The 19,800-nt window shown below is 50.1% G+C and overlaps 2 protein-coding genes and 1 long non-coding RNA gene across 6 annotated transcripts; 1 reads left to right on the plus strand and 2 right to left on the minus strand.

The window, feature by feature from the left end:
- Positions 1-1,502: 1,502 nt before the first annotated feature.
- Myl6 (myosin light chain 6) lies at positions 1,503-4,536 on the minus strand. 4 transcript variants are annotated; one of them, XM_032909149.1, is made up of 8 exons: positions 4,433-4,456; positions 4,164-4,191; positions 3,969-3,988; positions 3,254-3,397; positions 2,868-3,041; positions 2,703-2,780; positions 2,364-2,408; positions 1,503-1,670 (listed from the first exon to the last, which is right to left on the minus strand). In XM_032909149.1, exons 4-7 carry the CDS (start codon positions 3,321-3,323, stop codon positions 2,380-2,382), a joined length of 351 nt encoding a protein of 116 aa, XP_032765040.1. In that variant the 5' UTR covers positions 3,324-3,397; positions 3,969-3,988; positions 4,164-4,191; positions 4,433-4,456; the 3' UTR covers positions 1,503-1,670; positions 2,364-2,379. The 4 variants fall into 4 exon arrangements, with proteins under 4 accessions (XP_032765040.1, XP_032765031.1, XP_032765034.1 ...); XM_032909140.1 differs by lacking the exon at positions 3,969-3,988 and having other exon boundaries at positions 4,433-4,536; XM_032909143.1 differs by lacking the exons at positions 2,364-2,408; positions 3,969-3,988 and having other exon boundaries at positions 4,433-4,536.
- Positions 4,537-4,770: 234 nt separating this feature from the next.
- Positions 4,771-7,947, minus strand: Myl6b (myosin light chain 6B). The gene is made up of 6 exons (XM_032909129.1): positions 7,717-7,947; positions 7,152-7,179; positions 6,799-6,942; positions 5,634-5,807; positions 5,170-5,247; positions 4,771-5,056 (listed from the first exon to the last, which is right to left on the minus strand). Exons 1-6 carry the CDS (start codon positions 7,885-7,887, stop codon positions 5,028-5,030), a joined length of 624 nt encoding a protein of 207 aa, XP_032765020.1. The 5' UTR covers positions 7,888-7,947; the 3' UTR covers positions 4,771-5,027.
- LOC116906179 lies at positions 6,497-19,062 on the plus strand. Its single transcript, XR_004388585.1, has 2 exons — positions 6,497-6,787; positions 18,790-19,062. It is a non-coding gene; the product is annotated as an uncharacterized LOC116906179 (long non-coding RNA).
- The last annotated feature ends 738 nt before the right edge of the window (positions 19,063-19,800 follow it).

A 19,800-nucleotide genomic window follows, 5' to 3' on the forward strand; every position in this document is an offset into this window, starting at 1 on the left:
GTCAGCCCCTCACCCATTCCACTTTATCAAACTAATCCCTCCTGCTGCTTGTCATTGTTGCTGTTAGGCCCAGCTCAGCCAATGACCTCCCCTCTGAGTGTCAGCCTCGTGTTTGTTTTTAAGTCACCTGCTCACTGTCAGCGTCTGTGTACTTGTGGGAAATGTAGTTTGCAGGGATTCTGTGGTAGGTAATAGAAGAAGAAGGGGCCTCAGGTGGGCTCTTCTTCCTGCTTTCCTGGTTTTATCTTGAGTGCCCAACAGGCATCAAACAAAGGTGGAGCTCTAAGAGGATGGGGAGTCTGCAACCCTTGAGTTTTGAAAAGCACTTAAGCACCTACTTTTGACAGTGGGACAGTCTGCTAACTTCTGCCCTCACCAAGCCTGACAGAACCCAGTGATAGCTAGGAGTTCCCCAAATGAGGACAAAGATTTGGGAGCAGCGCAGCATGGCTCTGCCCCCAGGACTTCAGTGCCTCACGATTCCAGGCCACACCAGTGCTTGGCTCCGCCCACCAGGCGCTCTGCTCCTCCTGTCCAAGTGTTTTCCTTCCTCTGCATCTCCGCACCTTTCTTCTGTTCAGAGTCTTCTGTAAAATTTTCTTTTCTTCTTTGTTCTTTTCTTTTCCTTTTTTTTTTTTTTTTTTAAAATTAATTTGCTTTCAGTTCCATCTTGTGGCTGCCTCTGTGTTCTCTTATCTGTGGCTGCGAGGCAGGAGCAAACTGGGCTGGGGGGCAGTCTTCCTGGCGTTCCTCTCTGGACATTTACAAGGGCTGAAGAGGCACTTTGAACGCCACAGGCCCACAACTGACATCAGCCTCTTGCAGCAGGAGGCTAGAGGCCACACAGCCATTAGGAATGGCAGACACGGGGTTGGAGATTTAGCTCAGTGGTAGAGCGCTTGCCTAGCAAGAGCAAGGCCCTGGGTTCGGTCCCCAGCTCCCAAAAAAAAAAAAAAAAAAAAAAAAAAAAAAAGGAATGGCAGACACAGCTCTCCCCTACTCAAGGTTAGCTCTTGGAAGTACATCCCTACAGCATGGATCTGAATCCTTTCAGACAGTGGCTGCATTCCCGCCCTTATTAGGCCCTGCAGCAGACGGGGCCGGCTCTGGCAGGACTGATATGTCCTGGCACTTTAGCTTCAGTCAGCATTCACAGGCTTTCCCACAAAAGGCGTTTGTTACTTGGGTTAGTGGGGCCTGGTTCAAGGAAGCCCAAGGGCCAGGAATTTAACCCGACAAGGACTAGATTACCCCCCACACACACACACACACACACACACACACACACACACACACACACACACACACACACACACACACAGCTACCTTCGATCCTATATAGGACTTTCTTTATTTCCCAAGGGGGGCTTTCATTAATGAGGCCATGATTACTTCAAGCACTTAGTCTAGTTTCCTGTCCCCAGCTTGAGCTGTTTCAGGACAAACATGATTACCACCTCACCTTTTCCTCCTCACCCTGCTCAGGAAAGAAAGAACCAAAAGAGAGCACAGAGAGCAAGTTTTATTTGGTGAACATCATCCAAAAGAAACCAGACAGGCAAGGTGCTGTGATTAGGGAGCCTCTGGGGCCACACAGGAATCTCACACTGGGCAAGGAGCAGGCTCGAGACACGTATGTCCTCAGCCATTCAGCACCATCCGGACAAGCTCTGTAAAGAGACGGGGTGGAGTCAGCCAAGCACAGGGCTGGGGAGGGGTACCCATGGGCCAGGAGACCACAAGACCATGAAGGTGGCATGAGGGAACGTGCCCATAGCAGCCAACCTTGGGGTCAGTATCCAAAACAGCCACCGTGAGTGACTAGTTCTCTCTGTCCCTGGTTCCCCTCCCACTAGCTGTTAGCCCCCACCCCACTCTAAATAGCAAGAACACAGCAGAGGCAGAAAGGTTCTCAGCTACACCTACAGTCACTGTCAGCCGCCGGCAGGAGGAGCGGCAGTTTGGGGTGAGGTACCTCCAAGCTCTCCAAGCTGTCCAGCAGGGGTGGAAAAAGGACTGTGGTGTTTCAGCAGCAGAATGGGGCAGTTAGCTCCCCAGCCCCTTTGCCAACTCTCCATGAGCCAAGGAATCACCATAAGACAAGCCTTCTCTATAAGCTGGTGAGTTCCCAGACACCAAGACCCCTGTAAGTCAAACCTCAGAGACCATTCTAGGAGAAGGAGGTACCACACCCCCAAACTGCTTTCCTTATTGAGGAATTCCTCCCTTCCCAAGCCAGCTCCATGCAGAGTCATGCCAGAAGGAAGTCAGATGGTAGTAGGGTATGGGCAGGGGCTACAGAGCACAGGCTGGGAAGAAGAAACACTAGGGGGATAACTAGGAGAGGCTGGGAGGAGCCGTACCCGCCCCATGGGCCCGTCACCCCGACAGGATATGCCTCACAAATGCTGCAGGAAGGAAGAGACATTCATGGTGAAGACAAGACACAGACATGGGGTGAAGGGGTCAGGCAGTGGGACAGACAATTCTGTTCACTTCCCATCCCTAGCCCACCCTTCAGATTCTATCGCCCCTTCCTTTACTGTTAAGTCTGTCCCCAACAGTTCCCTCCCAGGCTGACCTGAGCCTTGCCCCTTGACTGCTGGCTCCCTTCTGGAACCAAGTCTAGGAATACGGTACCTCCTTAACATACCCTGAATGACCGTTTCCTCAGAGGCCCCAGTTTATAGTGTGCCCCTTACCTTCATAGTTGATGCAACCGTTGCTGTCCTCATGCCCCGCCACTAGCATCTCTACTTCTTCCTCTGTCATCTTCTCGCCTGCAGAGGAAGGAACGTTCTTAGAACTGCGTGACGGTGAAATTTATCAAGGTGGCAGCTTAGCTCCACATGGTCACAGACCCTTACCCAGTGTGACTAGGACATGACGGATTTCAGCACCCATGACAGTGCCATTCCCTTCCTTGTCAAACACACGAAGGCCTTCAACATAATCCTCGTAGGTTCCTTGGTCCTTGTTCTTGGCCACAGTCTGCAGCATGGGCAGGAAGTGCTCAAAGTCCAGCACCTTCACATTCATCTCTGTTGTGTGGGAGGTAGAAGTGCCAGACAAGAGCAATCACACGTGTTCTCAGGACACAGTGGTAGAGAACACAACTGACTGGCCAGAAGAGGGAGATCAGTGGAACTGGCTGAGATAAAACTTGCTCAAGGTTGGCACATCTATACACATATACATATATGATGATTTTAGCTGAACAACCATGAACCCACTAAGTTCTTGAAATGCTCACCATCGCTCTTGGGGTTCCCCAGGACCTTGAGCACCTCGGCGTTGGTAGGGTTCTGGCCCAGGGCCCGCATCACATCCCCACACTGGCTGTACAGGATCTTGCCATCGCCTGTTCGGTCAAACAGCTGGAAAGCCTCCTTGAATTCTGAGGATTCAGATGAACAGCAGCACCAGGGATTAACCCAGTGCTGCTGCCAACTCAACTCCAGCATGCTGCAGAGACCAGATATCTTGCCCTCCTGTACACCGAAGACTGCGCCTAAGGATCTATTTCTACCAACTCAAATGCCCCACATAAAGACACGCAGCCTTCTTCCTTACCTCAAGGTGGTAGCCATCGCTCACACACCCCCTGAGCTACAGCAGGCTAGGCCCTCCACCACCACTACACTGCTCGGCAGGAATTTGCCACCGCCCAGGCTAGGTCCTGCCCATATAAGGAAGTAGAGCAGTGGTCTGGACTCTAGCTTCCCATTCCCACCCTTCCCTTCCAGAGACCTTCCAGGGGGTGAAGCTAAGCCACGGGCTTAGCAAACTCTCCAGTCCCCATCTCAACAGAATATCAAGGCACTGCTCTTTACCGTACTGGCAATCAAAGCTTAAGGAGGGGGCAGTTATCACAGGAAAGGCAAAAGCAGCGGAACACAAGCATAAGAGACCCAACACACAACAGGCAGTAATCATTGTTTCACATACCCACACCACCCAAAACTCACCCAGTGGTTGGGGCTCAGATCTAGAGTGGAAGGGGAAGGAAGAAAGAATGAGAAAGAAAATGGAGGATCTAGAGCCGAGGAGAAGGAAATCCACGGGGCACCCTCCTGGGAGTGCTGGAGATGACAGGTTGGGATCTAGAGGAAGGGGTCCCTCTCGGTAAGGGTGACCTCAGTTGTGGGTCAGAGACTGCCTACCTGCGGTCTGGTCCTCGGTGAAGTCACACTGCTCGGAGAAAAAGGGATTGGTCAGTACCCGAGGTCCAACCCCGCAAGCTTCTCTCCCGGCTTAACAAACTTCTGTTTGAAGCCGAGGACTTGCTTCCCAAGGCAGAGCCCTAGACCTTCCAACCCCACATCCAACCTCCCAAAACCTGGGCGTGCCCACGTCCACCGCTTTTCCTACCCCCACCCGCGGTCCTCTCCCTGCCCCAAATCCCCCTAATCTCCCGATTCCCAGGGCCCACCATCTTGGCTGCTGAGCTATGCGGGACCTTTGCCGGCAGTAATGGCTCCGACTCGGGACCCAACCCCAACCTTAGTACGTCCCACGGCGCTTGACGTCACCCTCCGCAGTTTCATCCAATAGGCATGCTAGTTTGGGCTCATGCCGATGACATCACTATATTAGTAATGAGGTGAGGGGGGCGCTCCAACTCTGCTCAGGAGCACGGCGGAGGCCTAGGGAGTGACTCTTGGAAGCCTTTCTTCCGAACTGCACTAAGAGCAGGGGATTTGGACTTTTGCAGAAGAAAGGACTACCGCTCCCGTCCTTCCCCTTCCTCAAAAGAAACCAGTCGGAAACCAAAGCAGGAACCATGTTTTTATTTCAAAACCGTAAGTGCCCCCTAGTGGCAGGAACGCGCTACTGGCCGCACAGGAGGTGGGGCAAGTTTCCGATCCCGCAGGTTCTACGTGGGGTGGGGTGGAGTTGGGTGGGGTAGAAAGAAAGTTGTCCAGCGCTGGCGGCTGCGCTACAGTCGGATGGGGAAACGCACTGCCTGCGCTTGTCTGGTTGACCGGGACCGTTGCCTCTCTAGAGGGCAATAGGGGCTGCGGAGCTCAGAGGCTTAGGATGTGCTTCAGGAAGGCTGCACACACGAGAGGAGAGGAGAGGACTTCAGAAACTGACCTTTGGGTAAACGAGGGTACACTCCCAACCCCCTCAAGACTCCTCACCCCCCTGGTCATCCTGCCCCCTCACCCTCATAGTTGATGCAGCCGTTGCTGTCCTCGTGGCCTGCCAAAACAGTCTCTACCTCTTCCTCAGTCATCTTCTCTCCTGAACCCAAACACAGTTAGAGCCTCTGCCTTCCCGTACTCACTAGTCCAAGCCACTCTCAGGGTGGTTCGTCCTCCCACCCTCCCTGTCTTCTGTATGGCACTTATCAACAGTTCCTTGGAGCTGCTGAAAGCTTTGACAGACAAAGAAACGAGCTGCAGGGGTTGAGACTTGCATGGAATCCACCCAAGTGTGGCTTGCAAAGAGGGCATGAGGCTCCCACCACGTTCCCTGCCCTCGGCTCATTGCTAGACACTTGAGCCCCAGATGATAGAGTCCCTCAGGTTCTGCCTCCCTCGACTGCAGGGCCATAACCCCAATCTAGGCTCTACCAGCTCCTCCAGGCCACCTGCTTCTCCATCCCACAGTTCTGGGCCCTGCCTCACCGAGAGTGGTAAGAACGTGTCTGAGCTCCGCTCCCATGACTTTGCCGTTGCCCTCTTTGTCAAACACACGCAGCCCCTCTAGGTAGTCCTCATATGTGCCTTGGTCCCGGTGCTTGGCCACTGCCTGCAGCATAGGCAGGAACGTCTCAAAGTCTACACGCCGGGACTTCAGCTCTGGCAATTAGACAGAGATGAGAGAGGGAGAGAGGGAAAGAGGGGTGGGGGGGGAGGGAGAGAGAGAGAGAGAGAGAGAGAGAGAGAGAGAGAGAGAGAGATCACTGAGGTGTGGGATCCAACCTTACTATACATAGTGACTTTCATCCCTTTCAGCACTGAGGATGTTTTCCTTCCCTGTGTTTGACAGTTTTTGAGTCCTGAGATCCACCCCGGTCCTCTGTCACCTTACCAACAGTCTGTGAAAATTGATACTGTTACCAGGCACGGCAGTGCAGTCTTGTAACCACAGCTACCAGGCAAGTTCAAAGCCAGCCAAAACAACTTAAGACTATCTCAACAGGGGGAAAAAAAAGGAAGGGCAGGGATGTATCAGTGGCAGGACACACTCAAAGCACAAAGAGAACCACTAGTCCACGTGTGGTGGCACACACCTTCAGTCCGAGCACTGACAGGCTGAGTTTGAGGCCAATCTGGTCTATCTAGTGAGTTCAGGGCTAAGCAGGGCTATGTAGAGACGACCCTATATAATAATAATAATAATAATAATAATAATAATAATAATGCCAATAACCCTATCTAAAGAATATTAATTAAAAGTGTAAAGAGAGAAAGAAAACTGACAACTAGGGCTGCTGTAAGTTCCAGGCCAACCTGAGTAATTTAGTGAGCACCTGTCTCAGAAAGGAAAAAAAAAAAAGGACTTCCATAATAAAGGGCTTGCCTATCTTGCCTGAGGCCCTGGATTCAACCCAGCACCACCACATAAACTGGAGTAATCGAACTCCAGTGGGCAGTAGACAGGAGGTAGAGGTAGGAGGATCAGAGTTTAAGGTCATTCTTTGCTGGGATACCGAAATTCTGTCTCAAAAAACAGGATGAAGAGAAAGCTGCTGGCTAGAAATGGCACTCCGTGGCACGGGCAGAACGCTGTATTCAACCTCCAACACCAAGAAGATGGAAACCCCACAAATCTCAAGGTTCCTCTCACCATCGCTCTTGGGGTTCCCCAGGACCTTGAGCACCTCGGCGTTGGTAGGGTTCTGGCCCAGGGCCCGCATCAGGTCCCCACACTGGCTGTACAGGATCTTGCCATCACCCACTCGGTCAAACAGCTCAAAGGCCTCTCTGAACTCTGAGATGTAAGGAGAAGGCAATGTGACCATCACCTCCAGCCGGAAGGGAGGTTTGCTGCAGAAATTATGTGCTCAAGCTGGGCACAGAAGGGAGGAGAGCAGGACAAGTGTGGGAGGTTTCAAGGTCAGGACTGTCGTTAGGGAACAGAGAATCGGACCAGGAGTTTGGTGTTGGACAATGGGGCTTAGGAAACAGGCTTCTCCTCACCCTCCAGCTGGTCCTTGTTAAACTCGATCTGTAGGGGACAAAAAGGGCAGGTGAGGAGATGACAGGGCTTATTCAGTCCCTCTCTAGCACAACCAACTGGCAGCCACTTCTGGGGAGGGGCCCAAAGGGATGAGGCTGGGAGCCCGGCCACTCTAGTCCCATTCCCAGCCCTGGGCTTTGGGAGCACCCCAAGAGGAATTATAGGGGGAGGGTTTCTTGGGAGCAGGGTTAATCCCATACCACCTGTTCCCTTCCCTCCCGCTACCCCAGTCCTGCATCCCTCACATAACTGGGGGCTGAACAAAGGCTAAATTTACCCCTGCCCCCAGCTGTGATTGTCTAACAAGTCTGTCCTCTTCAGTCTCCCCTCCTGGGGTTCAGCAGCTGAGCCAGGAGCAGACAGCACCTCTCTCCCCTGGAAACTGGCCTGGCCTGGGAGCCCCAACCTCATTCTAGCGGTTCATTCATTCCCTACCCTTCCCACATCTTCCCGGTCCCCAATCCCCAAGGCTGCACTGCACCTTTGAACCACCCCTTCCAGATTCACACACTTCCCAGGACTCACCACCACTTTGGAGAGATCAACAGGGGGCTCCTGGGTTTTCGCAAGGGTCTGGGGGGCAGCTGGCTCGGCCTTGGTCTTGGCTAGAGGGGTCCCTGCTGTAGACTTGGCAGCAGGCTTAGAGATGGAGGGTCCTGCTGGTTTCTTCACAGGAGCATCCTTCTTGGGAGGCATGATGTCAGGTGGCGGAAGAACAGTGTGCCGACAGGGGCACCCATCTCTGTTTAAATAGGCAGGGAGGCTGGGATGTCAAGGGGCGGGGGCAGCGGCAGGGACAGGGAGCCAGTTGGCAAGGGTGAGGGAGAAGAAACTTCTGCCTGTCTGCCCTCACTCCCCTGGCCGCCTGTGGTAAAGAGCTCTTGCCCCCAAAGTGTTCTTCCTCCTGACACCACTCCCCTAAGGCTGAACAGAATGTTTTCTTTAAGGGTACAGGGAAGAAACAAGGGACTTCTCAGAACAGGGACTGGTAACCTCCAGGGTGACGATAGGACGTTTGCCAGTGATTCTGAGATAGGAGCTAAGGGAAGAGAGAAAAAACTAAACTAAAAAGCAAACAAAAGCGTTCATTACTTTTAGACTGTGGAAAAGCCCAAGCAGAGCAAGGACTTAGGGGGCATGGGGGTATGGGGGTGTGAAGGGTATGGGGGTATGGGGGTGGGACAGAGTAACAACCTAGTGTCAAGTGGGAAGTTTTAAAATATGTTCTGGAAACATTAAAGGTGAGAGAAGGGGGTCTTTTCACTCCTTTCTGCTCATTCCTGTATCTTTAGAACTCGAAGTCCCTGGGCCCCACCTACCCCCACCCTCGAGTTATGCACTGTAACCATAGCATGGCATTACCCACTGAATCCTACACCTAATGCTGATTTAGGGGTTCCAGTGTAGGCAAGGTTTAGCACCTGTCACATATAATTCCAAAGAAGGAACATTTTCCAACAAGACAATGTTATTCAAATCAGACAAGAGGCTAGGATGAGGAGACACAGACAGTCAGACAGACAGGCAGGCAGGTGCGCGTGTGCACACACACACACACACTCACACAGAGGGAGAGGACCCTGGGAGACAATGAGCCCTCTAATACCCCAAAAAGGTTACAGAATCTCCTAAGGAGCTGGTAGGTATCCACACCGGCACCCAACCAGTCAGGATCACAACAAAAACCTTGGCTCAGCTTTGAGTCACAAACCTTGCTGGAAGCGCTGGCAAAGGGAAAAGATGATGTTTAGGAGCTAGAAGGGAGTTCTGGCTACTCTCTTCTTGGATAAAGAAGATTTAGGTAGCATTCTGAGAGACTGGTCATTCCACTTAGGCCCTGGAGTTCACAGAGTGGCAGTGTGTCTTCCATTTGTAAAAGGGCGTCAGAATCTTTTTACTGCAAATTGTCCCATTTTTGGCAAATAAGGAATCCTTCCGCAAACAACACACCAGTTTCCCTCACTTACACTCACTCCTAAGCCTTAGAGAGGAAAAAGGCCCTCCCAGCCCTTCAAAACTCACCTTGCGGGTTCCAAGGAAGGGGCAGGTGGGGGGCGGGACTCAGGGCAGCTCCGGTCCCTGAAGGGTTAACAGCGGCGGGCGCAGAGCATGCTGGGAGTCGTAGTCCACGCAGGAAACCTTCCCCGGGTGGTGAGAGTTGGCGGTCACTTCCGGCCCGTGGTGGCAATTGTTGACTCAGACACTGAGGCGTGCGCCGGTTCCGGAATTGAAAGGGCTTGAGCCGTCCCCACCCTTGACCCTACGGGTGCAGACTTAGGGACGCCCGCAAGGCCAGGGGCGGGGCCGGGCGGTGAGCAGGGCGGCGGCTGGGGCTGCTTTCGCTTCCTCAGGCCGTTAGCTGCGGCGTCACGTAACTTGAAGAGTTTCGCATTTTTATTTTATTTTTTTACACATTTGATCTTAGCCGAAAAGCCTAGAGGCTGGCGACTGAGGTAGATTTAAGATTTACAGTTTAGCCTGGTCATCTGCTCCAGACTCTCCTCCGTGTGCAGGAATCGGCTGAGGCCGCCTATGCAGCGCGTTCGTCCCCGGGAGATCCCCAACAAATGCAGCGCTGGGCTCTGCCGCCTTTCCTTCCTTTTCCGACACCATTGCCCAGCCTGAGTGTTTGCTTTCTCCCTAGCGTTTACCGAAGGTTTGGGTGCAGAGAGGGAACCGACCCACCGTCCCGAACCACATGAATAAATAACTCTGGCGGCGCGCCTCATCCTAGAGCTTGTGCAAGAAAGTGGACCAGAAATAGCTCAGGGTAGAAGACTCCCAGCGGCACCGTAGGAAGAATGAGATATAAACCAATTTTGTAGCCAGAAGCTAGAGAAAACTCCGAAGAGTAAAAAGGTCCGGGCGCAAGGGATGTAGCGCAGTTGGTAAAGTGCTTGCTCCCCATGTATAGAGCTCTGGGTCCCAGCACTCAGGAGGTGGAGACAGGTCAGTGGGCACGTAGGGAGTTCAGGCCAGCCTGGGCTAAGTGAGATCCAGTCTCAGAGCGGAAAGAAAAGGAATAACCTGATACAGGAAACAATATTCCAGGTGACTCTGCTCCGCAGACTGCACACTAATAAAGGGAGTGACCTCTCTCAAGGTACTTTGTGGTGCTGATCAAGACTTCAGGCCCAGCAGAGCCTGTACTGTCATTTGGCCCCCATGTAAAATAACTCTCGTGATTAGACATGTTAACATTTTTTTTTTCATTGAGACAGGGCCTGTCTACATAGCGCTGACTGTCCTGGAACTCAAAGAGATCCACCTGCCTCTGCCTCCCTGTAGGGGATAAAGGCTTGCACCACCATGCCTAGCCCAAAGTTTTGTTTTTATATGGGTGAAGATCCAGGACAGCCAGGGCTACAGATGAGCGGGGCCGGGGTGTGTATGTATGTGTGAGGAGAATCGGAAGTCCTGAGTTAGTCTCGGCTATGAAGTTTTAGTGCATCCTGGGACGTGAGAGCTTGTCTTAAACTTGAAAACAAGAACAATGAAGCAGACGTGGTGGTACATAAATGTAATCCCAGCTTTGGGAGTGAAGAAACAAGCCTGGGATATACAGTGAGACGCTGTCTCACCCACAACAGTGGTTAAGTGCTGAAGCGAGAGCTTGCTGGTGGAGCAGTTGTCTGCACCGCTCAGGTTCTGGGTTCAGTCTCCGTCATCATCGAAAAGGAATCATTTTCTTTTTGAGGCAAGGTGTTATATACTGATCTTAATAGATATGTAGTCCAGTGTGACTTTTTTTGTTGTTTTGTTTTTCCCAATGGTCTCACCATGCTGCTCTGGCTGGCCCACTCTGCCCCTGTTACCCTGTGTTCTAAGGTGCTTGAGGTTGAACCCAGAGCTTTCTGCATGCCAGGCAAGCTCTCTACCCTCATAGTGCTGAAAAGAAAGAAGCATCACTAATCACACAGCACTGTATCATTTCAGAAACTCCAATGCTTGTGGCTTCACCCCGTACAACTAGATTTTTCTCTTTGTTTTATTTATTTTGAGACAGGGTTTCTGTGCATAGACTTAGCTGTTGCCTTTTTTCTCTTTAGCTATTTTATCGAGTTCTTATACTTTTATCTCCCTTTTAACCCTTATCCACCTTTAATCCTTTCCTGCCCCCAACACTAGGCAGGAGAGAAAGATTATAGGGAAAAGAGGACAGAGACCTCCACAGGCTACGTCCTGTTGGTTGGGGTTGTGGTGTTTCCAGGGGCGAGTCAGCAACCCAGCAATGGCAAAGGGAGCAACAACTGCTGCTGGCCTTCTTGGGGCTCTTGTTTTTATGCCCTCTGCAGAGCCTCCACAACTAAACTAACTGCAGATGGCAAGATCACGCCCCTCTTGGAGCACCAGACAGTCATAGCGGCTGTGGGCAAACTGAAGCTGCCCCATATCCCACACCTGGGCTTAAAACAAAAACACATAACATGGTGGGGTTTTTTTTTTTTTAAAGATTTATTTCTTTATTATATATGAGTACATTGTCCTCAGACACACCAGAAAAGGGCATCAGATCCCATTACAGATGGTTGTGAGCCACCATGTGGTTGCTGGGATTTGAACTCAGGACCTCTGGAAGAGCAGTCAGTGCTCTTAACCACTGAGCCATCTCTCCAGCCCAACATGGTGGGTTTTTAAGGAAACCAAAACTCTCAGGATATCCTGGGCTCTCTCTGTAGACCAGGCTGGCCTCAAACTCCCTCTGTAGACCAGACTTACCTCAAACTTAAGAGACCCACTTCCTCTGCCTCCTGAGTGCTGAGATTAAGGGCGTGGGCCACCACTACCAGTTTACAACTAGTTTTTAAAACACTGGCTAATGTGTGGAGATGGACAATAGCTTAGGTAGAGAGAAAGTTTATTTTCTAAGTTGTCAGAAAAAAAATTGTTACCAAAAATAAGTGTGCTGATTGGATTGGTTTGTTTTTGTTTTTTTTCTCGAATGTACTATATCTCAGCCATAGTTTCCCCCCTCCCCTTCCCGCAGTCCTCCCGCATCCTCCCTCAGAAAAGAGCAGTCCTCCCAGGAACATCAACCAAATACGGCGTAATAAGCTACACAGTAGGACTAGGGCCTCCTGTCACATCAAGGCTGCACGAGAGGCCACTCCGTAAGGGGAAGGGTCCCATAAGCAGGCAAAAGAACCAGAACCGGGGACAGCCCCCACCCCCACTGTTAGGATTCCCACTAAACCACCAAGCTACTCGGCCATAGCATACTTGTAACTAGCTCAGGCTAGTTTATGTCAACTTGACGTGAGCCAGAGTTATGAGAAAATGCCTTCGTAAGGTAAGTAAGCAAGCTTGTAGGATATTTTCAGTTTTCTTATTTTCATTAATTCATTCACTTTACATCCCAATATCAGCCCCTCCCCCAAGTCGCCGGATATTTTCTTAGTGATTGATGGAGAAGGGCCCAGCCCTTTGTGGGTGTGGTCATCCCGGGGCTGGTGGTCCTGGGTTTTATAAGGAAGCAGGCCTTGCAAGCCAGTCACCACACCCCTCCATGACCTCTGCACCAACTCCTGCCTCCAGGTTTCTGCCCTGATGTCCTAAGGACCTACACCTGGAAGGGCGAGCAAAATAAACCCTTTCCTTTCCAAGTTGCTTTTCCTCATGGTGTTTCATATAGTAGTTAAAAAAACAAACAGGGGTTGGGGATTTAGCTCAGTGGTAGAGCGCTTGCCTAGGAAGCGCAAGGCCCTGGGTTCGGTCCCCAGCTCCGGAAAAAAAAAAAAAAAAAAAAAAAAAAAAACCTGGGACAAATTGTTGCCAGGACTGAGGGCGTTGCTGTGACAGAAACGACTGGCCACGTGTTTTCACTGTAGCTGTTAGTTGAGGGTTGTGGTGGCATTTGAGCTCTGGGCTGGAAAAGCAGTGCTCAGCACAGTGAGCTGCTCTGTGGGAGCTTGGGAGGTAACAAATGTGGGGAGAGCAGTGCAGAACACAGAGGCCTGGCCTGTGGAGTTTGAGAGGGAAACAAAGACTCCACCTGGCCTTTTATGTGAGAATCTGGTGTCTGGTCAGCTGGAGCTGAAGAATCAGCTGTGATTCACTGACCTAAAATCCTCAGGGAAGGGGTTGGGGATTTAGCTCAGCGGTAGAGCGCTTGCCTAGCAAGTGGAAGGCCCTGGGTTCGGTCCCCAGCTCCGGGGGGAAAAAAAAAAATCCTCTGGGAAGTGTTTCCTCAGAGATAGCAGAAGCTGTGGTCCAGAGGTGGCCAAGGTTGAACGTCATACTGGCAGCTGATAAGTGCTTTAAATGTATGAAGGGGTCATGGACAGCAGCTGTGTGGCAGGCCTGAAGTCCCTGAAAAGAGCCCAGGAGAGGCTAGAGGTGAAAAGTACAGCCCAGATGCAGTAGAAGACTCCAGCATTTTGGAGATGCCAGAACCAGGGGACAACCACTAAGAACATCGGAAGGCGTGGAGGGGAGCCAGCCTGATCCTGGAAGACAAACTGTGCTGCAGAGGGCGGAGCCAGAGAAGTGACCCAGGCCCTGAGAGGACCCCAGACACTGGGTGCCGAGTTACACTGATGGAACTTGGTTTTGCTTTGTTCAGACTGCAACTGTGGGCTGGTTCTTCTCTCGAGGTAAAAAAAAGTAACTTATTTATTTTACAGGAGCGATTTTGAATATTTTAAAGAGACTTTGGACTTTTACTATTTGAATTTTGTAAGATTTATTTATTTTTATATGCATTGGTGTTTTTCCTGACTGTATGTCGTAGTGATGGTGCCAGATCCCCTTGAACTGAGTTGCAGACAGTTGTGAGCTGCGTGTAGGTGCTGGGAATTGAACCCAGGTCCTCTGGAAGATTATCCAGTACTCTTAACCACCAAACCTTCTCTCCAGCCCTATGGGACTTTTAAATTTTGGGATGTTTTAGACGTGATGTTAATATGATTATGTGATCTTGGGAGTGAACAGAAAGGAAAGGTTATGGCTTTAATACTGAAGTGATGTGTTTGTGTGTCAAGCTGACAAGGTGTCAGTTATTCTTGGTAGTCTGATGTCACCTTGGTGCACAGGCTATAGTCATCTGAGAGGTGGGAACCTCAGTTAAGAGAGATGAGGTCAGGCTGTAGTGCATTTCCTTCACTTGTAGTTAAAGGTGTGGCCACCCCTTGACTGATGCTTATGGGTTCTACAAGAAAGCAGGCTGAGCAAGCCAGTAACAGGCCTCCATGGCCTCTGCATCAGCTCCCGCCTCCAGGTTTCTGCCCTGCTCGAGTCCCTGTCCTGACTTCCCTCAGTGATAGACTGTTACCTGGAAGTATAAAGCGAAATAAACCTTTCCTTTCCCAGTTTGATGTCAATCATGGTGTTTTGTCACAGCCATAAAAATCCCAAAACAATAAGTGACCCACAATAAAAGGGAGGGTAAGGACAGGCCTTATACACCATTTACGAAGCCTTTCTTAGGCCACTTTTATAGACCGGTGTGAGATGTGGGGTGTAAATAGAAAAGTTTTAACAAGTAAAGCTGGTCTCCTATTGCAGTTTACTAAGGCGAAGGTCGTAGACTTTGCTGTTGTTTTAGAATCTCCTGGGACTTCCTATAACAACAAGCTTGCAGATGCTCTTCGGTCAGTGCTAGGGCCTGGGGATCTTGTTTCATATAAGTAGTGTAATCTAAGCTGTAATAAACAGTGGTCATTTCTAACATCCTTTGTTCTTTGGTGGAGGTGAGTAGGTGCTGAGGCCAAGGGACAGCCTGTGAGAATCAGTTGATTCTTTCTACTGTGTGGACTCTGAGTCAACCTCAGGTTGTCAGGGTCGGAGGCAAATGCTTTAGCAGATAAGCCGTCAGATGGGCTGTTTTTCCCACCCACCTCTCTTTCTCGTTACGTCATCTCCCTGTTTCAAATTCATCCATATTTGGAATTTGGCCTGCAAGTATTTTATTTTTGTTTTTTCTCAGACAGGGTAGGCCTGGAACTGGTTCTGTACCCGAGGATGACCTTGAATTGGTCCTCCTGCCTTCACCTCCCATAAGCTGAGATCACAGTATTTGCCACCACACCAGGCTGTCCTGGAACTCACTGTGCAGCCCACTCTGTCCTCAAACTGTGACAATCCTTCTGCCTTAGCCTCCCGAGTGTCCCATACAGACAAGGAGCCAAAACATGGGCCATGAGCCCAGCTTCCTGATCGGCTCCCGTGTGCCTGGATAAAGATGGGGAAGTCGGAATGGAACAGAGGCTGAGCCTTTGCCCAGCTGGCTCCCTGGCAGTACTGGCTTCCAGTAGCCCACAAAGGGAGCCCAGCTTCACCTTCTAACACTTATTTCCTGTTCTGGCCGCATTTCTGTGCTGCCACACCCAAGAGCTTGCAGATCTTCAAAGATAACCTGTCTCTGGTTGCTCAGCTTGCTCCCTTTGGCGCCTATGCTCTTCCAAGACATGAGCGCACGCACGCGCACACACACACACACACACGCGTACACACACACACACACACACACCCGCGTACACACACTCACTCTCCAGCACCAAGCATAGCCAGGTCACCTAGTCCATACAAAAGTCCTGAAATGTGTGTAGAATGAATGGACAGATACGACACTACAGCTGGTGTCGTCAGGGAGGGACCCTGGCGGCCTGAGGGATGGGAACAATGTCATGCATCACTGTTTTTACATTTTCACCCTGAAGTTGGCGAGGTGATTTGACTTAAGGAGGAGGAGGTGGGAGAGAACTCTAGGGGATATAAAGATCTGAAGTAGATGCTGGGAGAGAAGAGAGAAGGGCCTCTGGGCTCCAGTTAGTTCATAAACACTTTCTAAATTAGGTTTCTGAGACACGACACAGTCTCACTATGTAGCCTTGACTGGCCTGGAGCTGCTCAGAGCTCCTCCTGAGGCAAATCTCTGTGAGTTCAAGGCCTGCCGGGGCAACCAAGTAAGACCCTATTTATAAAATAACCCTTTCCCCCCACCCCACCCCCGGCAATTTTATTGTTTGTATAATGTTTGTGTGGGTGTGGTATGGGCATGGTGTGTGTGGGCCTGTGTGTCAAGTTCACAATTTTTTTATATGGGTCTAGGGCTCAAACTCAAGTCTTCAAGACTGTGGCAAGTGCTTCACCCTGCTATCTTGCCCTAAATGTATGCCTGGTTCCCATAGAGTTCAAAAGAGGATGTCAGATCCCCTAGGACTGGAGTTATAGATGGCTGTGAACTGAGCTGCCACAAGTGCTGGGGCTCCAGCCCATGTGTACTTTTTAGTAATATTTATTGTTTGTTTATATGTATGGGCATTTTGCCTGCATATATGGATATGCACCATGTCCTGGTGTTCAGTGTCCAAAGAGGCCAGGAGGGAGCATTGGCTCCCCTTGGAACTGGAGTTTCCAGGTTGGAAAGGTGGCACGTTAACCCCTCACTCAGAGGCTGTGCGCTACAACTGGGAATGCTGGAGGGTTCTCTACGTAGGGAAAAGGCTGGGCAGATGACTGAGTTGCCACACCCTCTTCACCACTACACATCCTTTGGTCCAATAAAGCTAAGGGAGTGACCTGTACTGGTCACTGTCAAAAGTAAACCGTTTGGAGGCCGGCTAGGGCAGTCAGTCGTTCAGTGGCATGTGTGCAGCCCTGGGTTTGTACCCTGACACTACACATAGACAGAAAAAAGCCGCAGAGCATGGAGACACATGCTTGTAAACACAGAACTGTGCAGGCAGAGGCAGGAGGACTGCCGAGTTTAAGGCAAGCCTGGGCTTTATGGCACGATATGGCTGGGAGATGGCTCGCTGTACAAGCATAAGAACTGGAGTCTGGGCCAGCATTTAGGAGGCAGAGGCAGGCAGATCTCCATGAGTTCAAGGGCAACCTGGTCTACATAGCAAGCACCGGGCCAGCCAAGGATTCATAGTAACATCTGTTTTGTCTCCAAAGACAAGGGTAAGGCCAGCAGAAAGGTTCAGTGTATAAAAGCTGATTAGTCTGCTCTCTGGACCCACACAACAGATGAGGGAAGCGCACATACACACACACACACACACACACACACACACACACACACACACACACACACCACATTGTAATGAAAAGCAAGTGTAGAGAGTTCCTGAGGAACAACACTGAGGTTCACCGCTGGCCTACACACACACACACACACACACACACACACACATGCAAGGCATACACACACACATATGCAAGGCACACCTGTACCCACACATGCCTACATATTAATGCATACATATGCCATAGACACAAAAATTAAAACATTAAAGCACAAGTCAGGTCCAATGGCGTAGGCCTGTAGTTCCAGCTACTTGGGAGGCTGAGGTAGGATCACAAGTACAAGGCCAGTCTGGGCTACAGAGCAAGTTCAAGTCCAGCCTAGGAAACTTGTCGAGACCCCCTTCTCAAAACTCAGAGAACTTGGGACATAACTCAGTGATAGAGCACTTGGCTAGCATGCATGAGGGCCTGGGTACAGAAAAAACCACCCCCAAGCCCCCAAAGTTTTGCTAAATGACAAGTAATTCCACAGCAGATGATTCCTTCATAGTCTTTTAAAAACAAAGACAGTGATTTTTGTTTTACAGTTCTTTTACTTTATGTGCATGAACGCTTTGCTGCATGTGTGTGTATACACAACACACATGCCTGCTGGATCTCCTGGAACTGAGGCTACAGACAGTTGTGAGCTACCCCGTGGGTGCTGGGTCTCAACCCGAGTCCTCTGCTAAAGCGACAAGTGCTTTTTTAACCACCGAGCCAACTCTCCAGCCCTTCATTTAAAAATCCTATCCCCAGATCTGTTTAAGGACAACTGAGTACTGCAGTGTCTCAGAGCTGCTAAGCCGGTGTTCTTCCCTTTTGTATCCTGACTTGGAAACCCTGGGACAGAGTAAGAGTTTTTCCAGAGCAGAAGCGGTGCCAGGTGCCAAGTCTTCTGGTTTTCTGGAAATGTAATTGCTTAAAGTGGTCAAGTAGGCCAAGAGTGACTTTTGAAATCACATGTAACAAAACAAAACCCCTGGTTACATTTTCTCAAGCCTCCTAAAACAGCAGGCCTCAGGCTGTATACACCCTGCATAGCATAATTACATAAAAGGCTTCAAAGTTTCAAGTTTTTCCACTCTGTCTTCAGTGCTCCTCCCCCTCGGAGATCGGAGATGGGAAGAGGCTGGAGTGAAAGAGAAGGTGGTGGTACACACAAGTAATCCCAGCTCTAAGGGGTGGGGGTGGGGGGGTTGCCACATGTTCCAGGCCATGGACTAATTACACAGTAAGAGCCTGTCTAAAAATGTTTAAAGAATTCTGGTGGGGGTTGGGGATTTAGCTCAGTGGTAGAGCGCTTGCCTAGGAAGCGCAAGGCCCTGGGTTCCGTCCCCAGCTCCGAAAAAAAAAAAAGAACCAAAAAAAAAAAAAAAAAAAAAAAAGAACCAAAAAAAAAAAAATATATATATATATATATATATATATATATATATATATATATATATAAAGAATTCTGGTGTAAGGGGTCTGGACCTAGTGATGGATGTAGCAGAGCGCACAGGGTGCCTAGAAACAAACCAGCTACATTCATACTCAGTGTAGCGTTTATGCTGTTTTTCTTTCTTTCTTTCTGTCTTTCAGGCTGGGCATGGTGGCTCTTGCTTGTAATTCCAGCTCTCCAAAAGGAAGCTGCAGCAGGATTGCCTTGAACTTGAGGCTAGCCTGGGCTACATACAGCGTGTGACTGTCTTAAAAACAAAAACAAAGCAAGCCAGTTGTAGTACCACAAAGCTATGATCCTGGCACTTGGAAGGAAGATATGAAGCTCAAGGTCATCCCCAGCTACACATGGAGTTAAAGGTGACTGGCGGGCACTACGTATGGAGTTATTAAAGGCCAGCCTGTGCTACATGAGACCCTGTCACGGCATCAGCTGCTTCACAGAAGAGCCTTTCTCATGCTCAGTGTTTACCACATAGGTTCTCACTATTGAGTAAACTGATCTTTTCAAATTGAATGAAGGCTTTTGACAGTTGGGAAAACACTGGTTGGAGTCCAGCTTTCAAGGGAAAGGGCCACAGCTGGTTTGAGTCTAAGGTTTAATAGATGCAGTGGTCTGACACGGTGGTCTGACATGGGTGGTGGTCACATTAGTTCTAGACAGTGAGTTTATAACCTAGGCACTTGGTCAGAAAATCAGTCCTGCTGCTGTCTGGAGTCCTTTCCGTCCATCTGTATAGTACCATGTTTGGGGTGTCAAGACCAATTTCTTCTCTCTTTTTTTTTTTTTTTTGGTTCTTTTTTTTTTTTTTTCGAGCTGGGACCGAACCCAGGGCCTTTATGCGCTTCTTAGGCAAGCGCTCTACCACTGAGCTAAATCCCCAACCCCTCTTTTTTTTAAAGATTTATTTATTTTATGTATATATGATGCTGTCTTCAGACACACCAGAAGAGGGCATTGGGTCCATTACAGATGGTTGTGAGCCACCATGTGGTTGCTGGGAATTGAACTCAGGACCTCTGGAAGAGCAGCCAGTGCTCTTAACCGCTGAGCCACTTCTCCAGCCCCAGGACCAATTTCTAACAACTTGGAGGTTTCTATAGAATCCAAGTGTTCCAAGTGTTCCCAGTTCATACAGCGCGCGGGACTGA

The sequence above is a fragment of the Rattus rattus genome, chromosome 1, assembly GCF_011064425.1.
Source record: "Rattus rattus isolate New Zealand chromosome 1, Rrattus_CSIRO_v1, whole genome shotgun sequence".
Classification (NCBI taxonomy): Eukaryota; Metazoa; Chordata; class Mammalia; order Rodentia; family Muridae; genus Rattus; species Rattus rattus.

Excerpts from the sequence above, each read along its gene's own strand:
- Myl6 (XM_032909133.1), bottom strand. Across the intron at positions 3,398-4,163 it reads CACCGAGGACCAGACCGCAG|AATTCAAGGAGGCTTTCCAG; the intron begins GTAGGCAGTCTC and ends CTGAATCCTCAG. Across the intron at positions 2,781-2,867 it reads TCATGTCCTAGTCACACTGG|GCGAGAAGATGACAGAGGAA; the intron begins GTAAGGGTCTGT and ends CTTCCTCTGCAG.
- Myl6b (XM_032909129.1), bottom strand. The coding sequence starts at position 7,887 with ATGCCTCCCAAGAAGGATGCTCCTGTGAAGAAACCAGCAGGACCCTCC. Across the intron at positions 7,180-7,716 it reads TTGATCTCTCCAAAGTGGTG|ATCGAGTTTAACAAGGACCA; the intron begins GTGAGTCCTGGG and ends TGTCCCCTACAG. Across the intron at positions 5,248-5,633 it reads ACACGTTCTTACCACTCTCG|GAGAGAAGATGACTGAGGAA; the intron begins GTGAGGCAGGGC and ends GTTTGGGTTCAG.